This window comes from Suillus fuscotomentosus (genome assembly GCF_016647785.1).
Source record: "Suillus fuscotomentosus strain FC203 chromosome Unknown F5891scaffold_232, whole genome shotgun sequence".
In the NCBI taxonomy this organism is placed as follows: domain Eukaryota; kingdom Fungi; phylum Basidiomycota; class Agaricomycetes; order Boletales; family Suillaceae; genus Suillus; species Suillus fuscotomentosus.
The window spans coordinates 25,439-38,187 of NW_024539744.1; the positions used below are offsets into that span (position 1 = coordinate 25,439).

The following is a 12,749-nucleotide window of genomic DNA, read 5'->3' on the forward strand; positions in this document are numbered from 1 at the left end:
GGAATCGGAGGTCTGGCATACATTGGGCTTGGCGTTGGATTCATAAGCGCCGCCATCTTCGGTGCCAAACTTTCCGACAAGATGTACACGCACGTACGTCAAGACTGCCTTTACTTCTGCCGCATTGGTTAAAGTGTATCTTATCATGATGTAGTTGGCTGCAAAAAATGGAGGAATTGGTACGCCAGAGATGCGCATACCCGCTCTGATATTTGGTTCGTTGTTCGCCCCAGTGGGACTATTGTGAGATATGCATACACTCTACTTTTGTTGTTCCAACTCTAACCTACGTTTAGTTGGTATGGCTGGTCTGCACAAGCCCAGATCCACTTCATTATGCCCATCATCGGTACCGCCTTCTTTTCGTTCGGACTAATGACAACTTTGTGGGTGTACCTCGTATCAGATCACCATTCGTAGCTAACCTCAAGTTTGAAGCCTTCCTATTCAACTATACCTCGTAGATACGTTTACCTATGCTGCAAGTGCAACCGCAGCAGCTTCTGTGAGTTGCGCATACCCTAAACCTTGTCGGCACCCTCTGAACATATCATCAGACGTTACGTTCACTATTTGGCTTCGCATTCCCTCTCTTTGGACAACAAATGTTCGCAGCACTCGATTATGGGCCAGGCAACTCCCTTCTTGCAGGTCTTGCCATCGTCATCGGTATACCATTCCCCATCTGGATATATTACGCTGGAGAACGTATGCGTGCGAATAGCTCTCTTGCTCGTTGATTTTCTCTGTCTTCCTTTGATGTAATTGTATGACCATGATGAGATAGCGTATTGTTCGGCCCGAACAATTTCAGGGACATTGCACATAAAGTAGGAATAAACAAGTTATTTATATTCGGTTGCTGATATGATATGTAGTTGGGCGTCACGCTCAAGCTTAAGGTTGCCTGTCACATTGGGGTGAACGATATTTAAAAGAGGTTTATATGTTGTACAAAATGTGAAAACAATATTTGATATTTAAACTAACATAAAGATGGGTGCACGACTTCAAATTTTGGTGGTGTTTTGTGTGTCATCCAAAATATCAAATATTCACAACCATATTCCCACAGACAATATGTCAACAAATATAATAAATATAATCAGATTTTCCATGTCTGCTTCAATTTAAAGTTTGATTCTTACATAAAACTTTGGAGAAAACTTGAAGTTTTGCCAAAGCTTGACATTTAAATCGAGTTTTAATGTCATGTCATCTGTAAAACTTCAAGTTTTCTCCAAAGTTTTACATGGAAATTGAACTTTAAGTTGAAGCAGACATGAAAAATCTGACTATATTTCTTATGTTTGTTGACATATTGTCTGTGGGAATATGGTTGTGAATATTTGATATTTTGGATTACACACAAAACACCACCAAAATTTGAAGTCGTGCACCCATCTTTATGTTAGTTTAAATATTAAATATTGTCTTCACATTTTGTACAACATATAAACCTCTTTTAAATATCGTTCACCCCGATGTGTGTGAGATGTTGAATATATATCGTCGTCGACTCGTCAAGGCAGCTCCGTGAGAATTTGATTGTTGCCCATGCAGGGTTCTCGGCCAATACTACATCTAAAAATTGGACTTGGTGAAAATGTCGTCTAAAACGCTTGCGAGATTTACCGTTTTGGTTAGCACGAAATTTGGTTCGTAAATGCCTGGTTTTGGTTATGTTTGAACCCTGAGTACATTTAGATGCGAGATCTAAGGTTTATCGACGCGACATAAGATTATCAGTCATACTAGTAGTAGTACAATCGAAAGAATCAAAACATAGTAGTAGTAGAGATGCGTATTTACGAGCGCGCTTGTGAGGGTCCAACTACCAACACGTACCGTAAAAAGTCGTCGAATTCTACTTGCTCGTCCCCAGTGAGGTTGTTGATGGCGGCTAGAATAGAAAGGAATTTATGATTGACGACCATCTCCCCGAAAGACTCAACCTTCAACTCATCCTCAAGCTGCTCATCTAGGCCGCAGAACGTCGCTGCGCCGGCGAGCGCCCAGATCACCTTCAAACGTTTGAGCTGTTCTTCTTCCGTCTCGCCGAGAAACTCATGGCGTAAGTGAGACCAAGTGAAGCGGATCACGTTGGCCATGATGAAGAAGTTTGAAACTTCGCCTTGATTTTGACGCGTCCATTCTGAAAAAAAAGAGGGGTTAGGCTATCCGCAAACGAGAACGAAAACTCACTTGGTCAAAAGTGTAGATATGCATGAAAACGAGTCCGTCCGCATCATGCGTGATCTTTTCGATCATGCGTTTGCGAAAGACGACAGCAGGCGTGTTACTGTACCGCGGAGGGAAAAGTCTGTACGCGTGGAAGACGCCGTCCCGCGCGAATTCGACGAGCTTCCCGCGCGTGGACGACAGCGCATTCGCGACTTCTTTGCGATGTTTGTTAGTAATGAATTCCTGAAATGTCGCTAATAAAGGGTCAGCGTGATGCTAATGATCATTGAGATAAAAACTTACCATTAGGTCCAAAACAACGTGGGACGGAGTCCCGGATGACTCGATTCAGCATTATCTTCTTGGCGGCTTTGTTGATCGCCATCGCTTGCTCCTTGAATAGCTCGCGCGTGACCAGCCGCGTTGCCGTTTTCATGGTCTGGCCGATGATGTCGTCTGTTAGTTGGATGAGGTCAGACATTGAGGACATAGGTTGCGAGGTGGAGGCTGAGGCTGAGGCTGAGGCTGAGACTGAGGCTGAGGCTGTGGGAGCGGATTCGGAAGCGCCTTGTGGGCGCGTGGCTGGGTAGGGGATCAAGCGTGGTGTAGGTGGCATAGCTCATTGTTGGCCTCGCCGCTTTGGCTCCCTTGCCGGGCCCACCGTCTGAATAATAAAAATTAGCGTGAAATTGATTGAAGAAAAACAAACTTACTTACATGCATCACATCCGTGCGTGGAATGTCGCCTTGTTGTATGGGCGTCGCATCAGTTGCACTTGTGCCGGCGGCAGTGCCTTGAGAGGATCCTTGAGGTGGGTAAGCGCCCTGGGAGGGCGCTTCCATGGACGCAGTATTGTAAGAGGGGCCCGCCGTCTGATTGTGGTAGGAGCCGTGAGATAGGTAGTTGAAGGAAGCGCCCTGGGAGGGTGCTTCCATGGACGCAGTGTCATAAAATTGAGGGTTGGAGTTGTAAGGGGGGTGATCGTCATCGAAGTCGGTGCCGGCGTGCTCCAAAGACAAAGTGTCGTAGGAATGGCCGTAAGATAAGCGACTATCGGTGTTGGCGCCCTGCATGCTCCAGCTATGCAGGGCTGCAGAATGATGAGCGATCAGTCAACGAAAGTGTGATGAGTCGGACTTACAGCTGCTACTTGGCATTGGGGTGGGAAGTGCGCTATCGTTGTTACTGCCCTGCCAACCTCCAGGGGCCGCATGGGCATCGAAGTCGAAAGAGGACATCTGTGGCTGTTCAGTGGGGATATAGAGTTGGTCAGTTGCTGGTTCGCCCGATGGATTGAGGCCAGAACCTTGCGGTGGCTTCGGGACTTTGGCCTTAGTTTTTCGCTGTCGCTGAGAGTTATGCTCACTAGGCATTCAAGGGTGGAGGGGATCTGAGAGATGTGAGAGCGCACACATGCATTTAAACTGCGAGTTGATGTAATAGTACATAGGGGGGAAAGAGACACAGACTTTACACGATCTTTACAAACCGGGAACGCGTGGCAGGCTGATAAGGTGATTTACAAACAAAGCAAGGCGATTTACTAACGAAGTGTAAAAAGAGGGGAGGGGCGTGTCCGATAAGGTGATTTATGAACGGCAGGAAGACATATATGAACGGCTGGGGCGGGCGAAGCACGTTATTGAATGGTCGAAGCAAGGCGGTACCAGTTGATAACAATCTATTAACACAATGACTGAATTGATAATGATCAGTGTGAGTGTTGTGAATGGCTTGGCGGTCACATACCATTGATGGTCACAATTACACGCTGCATCAGTCCTGCTGGCCGGGCTGCCCGACTGAAGCATCATCTTCGCCGGAATCCGTATCGGTGTCGGTATCGGTGTCGGTATCGGTGATGACACCGGCCTCCGTACAACCACCCCCCAGCGCACGTGTGATACTGTCCTTATTTTTCAGAGTACCAACAAAACGAGGGAGGTAGGTAGTTTCGCTGGTAGATGCCAATAATTCACGTCTGGCGCTGGAGCCCAGGTGGTTTGAGATTATCTCTGCTTGGGCGGTGATGGCGCGAAGTATCTCGCATTCATCATTGTAGACGGCTTGATTGTAATTCGTATCATCGTCGATTTCCGTGTGGTCACGCTCGGAAAAAATGTTCCTAATCTTCTTCAGCTGTTCGTCCTTCAAAAAAAGCCGGGTTTTGTTCTCCTGGTGAAGCGCCTGATTGAATGCGCTCATGCGCTCTGAGGCTTCAACCTGCCATAACGATGTGGCTACTTCATGGCGAGCAGCCTCACAACCAGCAAGTACTGCCTTGAACACTTTGTACAATGTACCAAAGCTCATCTGTGAGAGGCCACTGGATATTGCATCCTCGTGCTTTTGAACATAGACTATGTGAGAACCGGAGAACTTGTATAACAAAGCAATGAAAAGACAAATACCTCTTGCAGTTGTTCAGCTGTAAAGTCAGGTTGGCGTACTCGCCCTGTCACGCGGTTTGCAAACCGAAGCTCCAGTGGACTTGGCCTGGGAGGGTATGGTACATGCCTCTTGGATGGCTTCTCACGCAAGTAAGCTGCCCGAGAAAGTGACCTTTGTGACTGGAAACTGTCAGGCTGATACAACAGGCTTTCCTTTACATCAGGAAGGTACGGAAGCTCTTCCACCGGGGAAAAGCGACAGTTTGGAGAACCTGGAGGATAGGGGGACATCTTGGGGGAAAGTAAACAGTCAGAGCCAGATAAGAGCTCAGTGGCCATTATATGGGGTGACTCAGGGTAGTCAACCTTCTTATAAAACTCCAAGGGAGTTAATTCTACACGGGTCGCACTGCTTGATGTAGTGCTGGTGAAAGTGGGACTGCTTAGTCGAGCAGGAGATGAGACCGGTGATGAAGACGCAAGTTCCATTGGCCTAGCGCGATGACTGTGCGCTGCGAAACATGAGGTATTCGGACTTTGAATGACTTTAGTTTTTTCAGGTGCACTCACTCACCAGCTAAAGTCTAAGCCAAGTCTGCGCTACAATGTAAGTACTTCTGTTGCTCACTTCATGATACCGTACATACCTCAAATTGGCAGGCTATGTCCCAACTGCAAACTGGGGGACTATCCATCCATCGAGGTGCTTATCTCACATTTCAACTCTCCATCTACTTGTTGGCCATTCGACGCACGGCCACAAACGTTACCCGTCCCTTCTGTATTCAATGGCCGGATACCTGTCACTGGTACGTGTTACCCGCAATCTGGGTACGTCTATGGTGTCGGTAAAAATATGCTGGATAAGTTAGAAGATGATCAATATGCATATCGACAGAAGATAAATCCTTATTACCCCTTCCATGATGAAGGTGAATGGGAATTAGGGAAGTTTTTGGTGGAAAACCTTACTCAAACTCAGATAACCAAATTTTTGAAGTTAAGATGGGTAAATGTGACGAATATCAATCTAAGCTGTACTCCTAACTCTTGCTTTCACAGTTTGACTCTCCGGATCGCGCAAAACCATCTTTTACCACAAAAGATTGCCTCCTGGACTGGATGGACTCACTGCCTTCTTTTGCCCTGTGGAAAGTCTCTAAAATAGAATTTAAAGGCTATAAGACTGTCCATCCCGTGGAGCTTGTTTGGCGCGATGCACTGGAGGTTGTCAAGCAACTATTCAGTGACCCAACTTTTGCAAACCACATGACCTTTCACCCTCACGTCACTAACGTCGAAAATAAGCGTGAATATGGAGACTACATGAGTGCCGATATGGCATGGAAAATTCAGGTTTGGTCGCCCTGTTATTAATATAATCCTCACCGATTGTAATTTCTAGGACCATCTCCCGTTGGGTGCGACTCAAGTCCCGATAATCTTAGGATCCGACAAAACTCCCGTAACGCGACTTACCGGAGGAATTGAGATGGACCTTGTTTGTGCCAACCTCAAGGCCGCAGCGAAGGATGGCTGCTTTATGCCCGATCCTTCCCGTTACATTCGTCATGTGTTTACGCCGCTCGTCGCTCATGTGTGCGACCTACCAGAGGCTACTATGATCGCTGCAGTCAGCAAAAACTCATCCCCGTTGACTATGGCAACACAAGCGGATTTTGGCGATGGAATTCTCCACCCCCCTCGTACCGGGAAGCACACATTGCAACTCATTGTGGAGATATCCCGAACAGTTGATCCCTGGGATCTCAACAAGTTCCAGAAAGCGGCCAAAGCCATTAATCTATCTGGTGTTCATATGCCACACTGGCGCGATTGGATGTTTGCATGTCCGTCCGTTTTTCTTGCCGGCGAAGTGCTGCACACTTGCCATAAATTCTTCGCGGATCATCCACTGAAATGGATCAAAGAAATTGTAGGACATTATGAGCTTGATACTCGCTTCATGGTGCAGCACAAGCGAGTCAGAACGCGCCACTTTACGAAAGGTATCACTCACGTTAATCAGATGACAGGCCGTGAGCATAGAGACATCCAACGCACTATCGTTGCATCGATCGCAGGGGCCGTTCCACCCAGATTCGTTCGTGCAATTCGTGCCCTTGTGGAGTTCTTTTACCTTGCACAGAATCCGGTTCACTCACCTCAATCACTTCAGTCAATGGTTCAGGCGCTTTCAGATTTCCACTCTTTCAAGGACACTATTGTCCAGGCCGAGGCAAGGAAGGGGAAGAAGGGTATCAAAGAGGATTTTTTCATCCCCAAACTCGAGCTTCTGCAGAGCTTCGATGGTACGATTAAGAAATTGGGCACTTTGATGCAGTTCTCTGCTGACGTGACGGAGTGGCTACTTATCACACATTGCAAGGACCTTTTCCCGCAGACGTCCCGACAAATCAAAGATTTTATGGAGCAGTGCGTGCGGATTCTTAATCGCCAAGAATCTATGGAAATGTTCGGCCTGTACACGCTGCTGACTTCTCGCGGGGCATCACTGGTTAATGCCATACATGCCGAAGATGAAGATATCACAACTACCAATCCTGCACTCTCCTGGGTTTCCCGAGTTCTTCCTGACAAAGTCAGGTCAATCCATGGTCCCCGACCAGTCCGTAATCACTTCCTCAAAGGTATTCTCTCTGAGGATGCGCTCACCGCTTTTCAACTCAATGTCGCACCTGATTACAAATCACTCTCACCGTCTGAAATACGCAGGAAATATGCAGTCCTCGACTTTGATCGTGCGCTCGCCAACTTCATTTGTCGTTCCTTGGTTTCCAGTGGTGAACATTCCCGCTGGGACCCCAAATATGGGCGTTTCCAGGTATGGCACAAGTTTCGATTGCAGCTTCACTCGGCCTTCCAGCCGCGAGTCATCATGCCAAGTCGGGTGGTGCAAGCATACCCACCAAGCGATGATTTCCCCTTGGGAAATTGTGATACTGTTCTCATTGACGCCATGGGCACTAACGGCAAAATGAGTATGTCTATTTCATGTGCTTATGTTGTAGCCCTACTGATATCATGTACAGCGAGTTATATCGCACAGGTTCGACTCATTTTTCAACCAATCGTTCGACGAGGTTCCAACCTGGAACTACCGTCGTATCTCTCCGACCCACTGCTCTACATCCAATTTTTCCGCTTCATTTCCAGCCCTGATGATCGTCCCGAGCTCGCGATGTGGACCGTGGAGCGCGCATACACGCAGGACGAAAACGGTAACCACTGTAGGGAAGGGGCTGTCGTTCGAGTGACAGATGTGACACATGCAGTTGAATTAATTCCAGTTTATGGCAAGGCAGTGGCTAACGGCGTGTCCTCTGCGACTTGTTTGGAACACTATGAACGTTTCTTTCTGAATAGCTTTGCGGACAAGGAGAGTTATCATATGTTCAGTACCGAGTTTGTATAGACAGTAGCTTAATCAATATGTAGCAATTGCTATCGCATTCATCGTATTGTATCTGTGAGCCTATCACATCTTATCAACAAAAGATAAATTGGTTTATGTTTTATCAGCCCGATGTGGTGAGTAATATTGGCGTTCAGACATCTCCACCAATCGCATGACTTCGCTACTGAAGTCGTAAGCGTCTGTAAGTGTTCGTAACGCGCGTAAGTTAAGCGTTCATTTCAGTCGTTTTGCAGATGTATCCCTTCCACTGCAATCAGCACCCCACAGAAGTCGGCAGTCACGCAAATGTCACTGTGAGTCATGATATGTCATGTAGGCCAATTTTAAAGTCAGTTCGGCAGTCAAGCAAGTGGGCAAGGTCAATTAGTATTCGTTCGAATGAGCAAGTATAGTATTGAATAGTAGATATACCTAAGTACGAGGGCGACTGTTATTAGTGCCGTAGTTGTAAAATCGAGGTGGATATATAGGGAGACCATGTGCATTGTAACATGACAGAAACATGACTCACATTCTGTTCTTTTGCTGCAGTATAACCCATTTGAAATTCTCTGAATTGAAACCTGAATGCGTGGCTCATATGTCGGGTCTGACGAAGCTCGCAGCTTTCCTCGTCTACCGCTGCTAAGGTAGGAGTCGTGCGGATTCTACGTACCTCACGTGATTGTGACTAACTGTGACGCTGTGCAGATAAGTGTGCAAGCATCTGCCGAGCGATGCTGAACGTGCACGAGCAAGAATAAACAAAAAAGGTATTGTGTATATCAAGCTCAAAGATAAAATATGTGCTGCTGGTGTAGATAGTTAGCCAAATGTATAAGTAGTATATGAGTAGTAAGCAAAATAATGTGTTGCTCGTTGTATAACCAGTCAAACTGATAAGTTGGCAAGGGGTCAGCGCTCATCAAACTCCTTCATCATTCTCTGACACAGAACACGGAACTGAAGTCTTTTGCCTTTTTTTAGATGCTCGTGCTAATACTAGATTGTCTCTCGAGCGCTTCTGCCCGAGTGTTTTGTTGCCCATAGTGCAAGGGTAGTGTCGCCGTGTCGGCAACATGGCACTGCACATCGGAGTATCAAACACATACATTGACCTTGCACTCTGTTTCTGATATTTTGAATAACAAATGTTCTACTCAATTTCTATTGATTCTGATTAACAGAAAATGACCGCAGTATTATTACCAATGTAACTGACTAGCTGTTTGATGCATAAAGCTCCCAATCAAATGATATTACAATTTTTGTATATTGTCACATTTTCATCACATTTATCACATGAGGTATGTAGAATCCGCACGACACCTACCTTAACTTAAACTTGCGAATGCGGATGCACAGCGCTGCACCAGTCGGCACTTCCAAAGTGGGGTGCAATTTGAAACTCCGTCATGGCATGTATCGGCAGGTGACATTTCTGCATGACTTCGGCACTTTCGACTATCTCACTCAATTCTGCTTTAATCGTGGTCGTTCAACCTCGTAATGAGTTGTATTAGAGAGAGAATGATACAGATGTTAAGAATTTTGTGTTTAAGTAGCTAGAAATACGAGTTTTGTGAAAGTGCCGACTTCTGTGGGGTGCCGATTGCAGTGGAAGGGATAGTACCAACGGCACGCAGCATGTCTCGTGGAAACAGATCAGCACTCATAATTAATTTCCAATGCAACGGAACTATATACACTAATAGGACAAGATCAGAGTGCTGTTTTTTCCGTTTGACTGTCCGAGCAACCTACAAGCAGTTAACGTTAATCTCTCAAATTAGAGCTCGAAAAGTCCCTCCAAGGGAACTTCGCATTTCAAGTGACGATAATGCATCAAACTTTGAGCTTGAGAAGTCTCATCAATCAAGGGCCAGTACAATGAGCCGCTGAGCGCATGCAACGAGTTTCCGAAATGATTCAGTCGATCAAACCTATGTAAGTGTTATATATATTTATTAGGTGCGTTCTGTATTTTTTATGTAGTTTGACTAAAGACTAAGCAATGTATGTGGAGGCTCAGAATAGAGCATGACTAGGGACTAGTCGAGCCCTCAGACATTATGACCTTCAGCAGTAAACTGACATTGTCTGTGATATGTATCAATATCTTCAGTCAGGCATCTTGTTATACTTGTTCAATGCTTGATCGCCCGGCGTCCAATAAATTTCAAGCTTCACGCGACATGAATGACGAGCGCGGTGTAGAGACTCGTGCATCTCATAGTGTGATATGGCGCTTTACACTAGGGAGTATACAGCACCAACTCGCAGCATCACTCTGTGTACCATCCACAGTGATTCCTATATGACGCGCAGCTTTCCCGCGCAACGCGCGCCATGCGCGCACCATTCCCGCGCTTCACGATGTATACGCGCGCGCGCGTTCCCGCGCTTGCGCGCCCTATAGCGCCAGCCATCCAGATGCATCCATCCACTGTCCACCAAGCTCCCTAGTGCGTATATTTCCATTTCCTTTATTAGCATAGTTCCACCTTTATTTTTATCATAGTTTCTCACTCATATATATTTTTACATACCTACTCGGTAGCGCTTCGGCTCCGCATGAGCGCGCTTAGGCGCGCTATATAAGCGCCAGCAGTACATACTATTATTTACCTTACTTTTCACCCAACTTTACCTAGTACTTACTACTTAGAAAGTCGCAGTAGAAATCTATTCATTAGCACAACACATCTCACATCCTTTATCTTGCTTATATCTTCACATAAGTTTAGTCTCTCTTATTTCCGCTTACACGCGCGCGCTTTCCCGCGCCTTCGTACCTTGCGCGCACCTGCGCTTTCTCGCGCTTCGCTGAAGCGCGTACCTCTAGATCTCCGCTGCACCTGCTTCCCCTTTAGGGTCGAATGCACTTGCCATCTCAAGTATCGCAGACTAGGCAACGCACGACCTACAACTTTTTAGATACAGTCAGGAGCATTTCTTTGTTCCTCTCAGTATTGTTGTTTCTACAGCGGGCAAGGCCTCGAGGAGTCATTGATTCATCAATGCGCTGTATATCAATAGCGGTACACTGGAAGTAGTGTTATAAGAAAACAAGGCCAGCAGCAGAGAGAATTGTGTGAGAATGTCATTGCGAAACAGCAAGGTAAAATGTAACCAAACCCTGACTCGGAGGAAGCAATGGCAGATGGAAAAGGTAGTAGAAGGGTTCAAGGCTGCTGTAAGTCGAACGAGAATCTAGACTGGTATTCCGGCATTACGCATTTTGCCTTCTCAACTCTCTCTGCCCATAGAGCTTCCTCCCGCGTCAGAAGCCGCAACAGTTGGGTGTACTGGCAAACGCGGTTCTTCGCTGCAGCATAACTTGCGAATACAGTGTCAACGGCGAGCTGAATGAACAACAGATCCTGTTCATCGATCACCTGGTCTGATCCGTCGACAGACATCTATGTCAAACTACTCAGTGCTTGCGGATAAGTTAATATTTTAAGGACTCCCTACCAAATATGACCACAACTCATGTTGGCGCTGTTCTCGGTTTGCACGATTGTTGGCGGACCCAATACTACCACCTTCATGAAGGGAGCCTGAAGGATCATGATGAAATAACGATGAAGACATTACAGAGCAGGTTCAATGCTTATTTGACTCAAATGAGTTGTCCATTGAAATATCTAATGGGAGATTTTGGTCGGAGTGGAAAAGAGTAGAAACCATGCCATGGCATGAGGTGGATATATAAGGAAACATTCCTTAATCAGGATGTGAGAACAAAAAATGCGGCAGACGAAAGTTTGAATTTTTCCTCAAGTCGCTGTACGCCTCTCAAACATGATAGCGCATCGAGCAGCAGTACTGAACATCAAATAGGATGATCATCGAATGCATTCTGCCCCTCCTTGTTTCTTCGCGAACGGCCATGGGCAAAGGTCGTTATTTTTCGCTGTGATCCCCGCCCTCATCTCACCACACCACACCACACCACACCACCTTGAATTCATCATCAGACTCGCACAGTGATGAGCAGTTCCGCCGAGTTCTGAACAGTCAGCACTATATTTCAAGTTACCTTCTTCCAAAGCGCACAGAACAACTTGTTCTTCAAGGTACAATGTGACTTCAATAACTGCTTTGCACGCGACCAAGTGCCTCCACCTGGTGACCGCCGTGCACAGCATTTTGGCCCTTCCAGCGCCCTCCACACCCTCCAAGCACCTGATCGCGTTGGACCGGGGGTCCCAAGGCATAGACCAAAGGAAGAGACATAGACAAGAGGCAGTTGGTCCTTCGGCGATAGCCATAGCTTAGTCAGCGACACGCGCACATAGCCAAACTCTGTTCATAGTGTAACACATCATCACGCATCATAGAGCTCTCCCCTCACTGCTTTCGTCCTAGTCCATCGTGGTGAACAGAGAGAATCCGAACCAGCGCGATGTAGAGAATTATGCCTCTCATGGCGTGATATGGTGCTTTACACTAGGAAGTACATAGCACGAACTTGTAGCGTCACTCTGTGCACTACCCACAGCTATCTCTATATGACGCGCAGCTTTCCCGCGCAACGCGCGCCATGCGCGCACCATTCCCGCGCTTCGCGATGTATACGCGCGCGCGCGTTCCCGCGCTTGCGCGCCCTATGGCGCCAGCCATCCAGAAGCATCCATCCACTGTCCACCAAGCTCCCTAGTGCGTATATTTCCATTTCCTTTATTAGCATAGTTCCACCTTTATTTTTATCATGCATTCTCACTCATATATATATTTACATACCTACTCG

At 46.6% G+C, this 12,749-nt stretch overlaps 3 protein-coding genes across 3 annotated transcripts; 1 reads left to right on the forward strand and 2 right to left on the reverse strand.

Moving 5' to 3' along the window:
- Positions 1-1,808: 1,808 nt before the first annotated feature.
- F5891DRAFT_988573 (uncharacterized protein) lies at positions 1,809-3,558 on the reverse strand (the record flags this gene model as incomplete). The annotated part of the gene is made up of 6 exons (XM_041378018.1): positions 1,809-2,177; positions 2,206-2,438; positions 2,488-2,623; positions 2,664-2,848; positions 2,898-3,275; positions 3,327-3,558. 6 exons carry the CDS (start codon positions 3,556-3,558, stop codon positions 1,809-1,811), a joined length of 1,533 nt encoding a protein of 510 aa, XP_041216754.1.
- Positions 3,559-3,961: 403 nt separating this feature from the next.
- On the reverse strand, positions 3,962-5,064 carry F5891DRAFT_1200351 (uncharacterized protein; the record flags this gene model as incomplete). The annotated part of the gene is made up of 2 exons (XM_041368820.1): positions 3,962-4,531; positions 4,597-5,064. The coding sequence occupies 2 exons, from the start codon at positions 5,062-5,064 to the stop codon at positions 3,962-3,964; spliced, it is 1,038 nt and encodes a 345-aa protein (XP_041216755.1).
- Positions 5,065-5,431: 367 nt separating this feature from the next.
- Positions 5,432-8,011, forward strand: F5891DRAFT_967629 (uncharacterized protein; the record flags this gene model as incomplete). The annotated part of the gene is made up of 5 exons (XM_041376274.1): positions 5,432-5,584; positions 5,638-5,931; positions 5,981-6,163; positions 6,317-7,577; positions 7,629-8,011. 5 exons carry the CDS (start codon positions 5,432-5,434, stop codon positions 8,009-8,011), a joined length of 2,274 nt encoding a protein of 757 aa, XP_041216756.1.
- Positions 8,012-12,749: the final 4,738 nt, after the last annotated feature.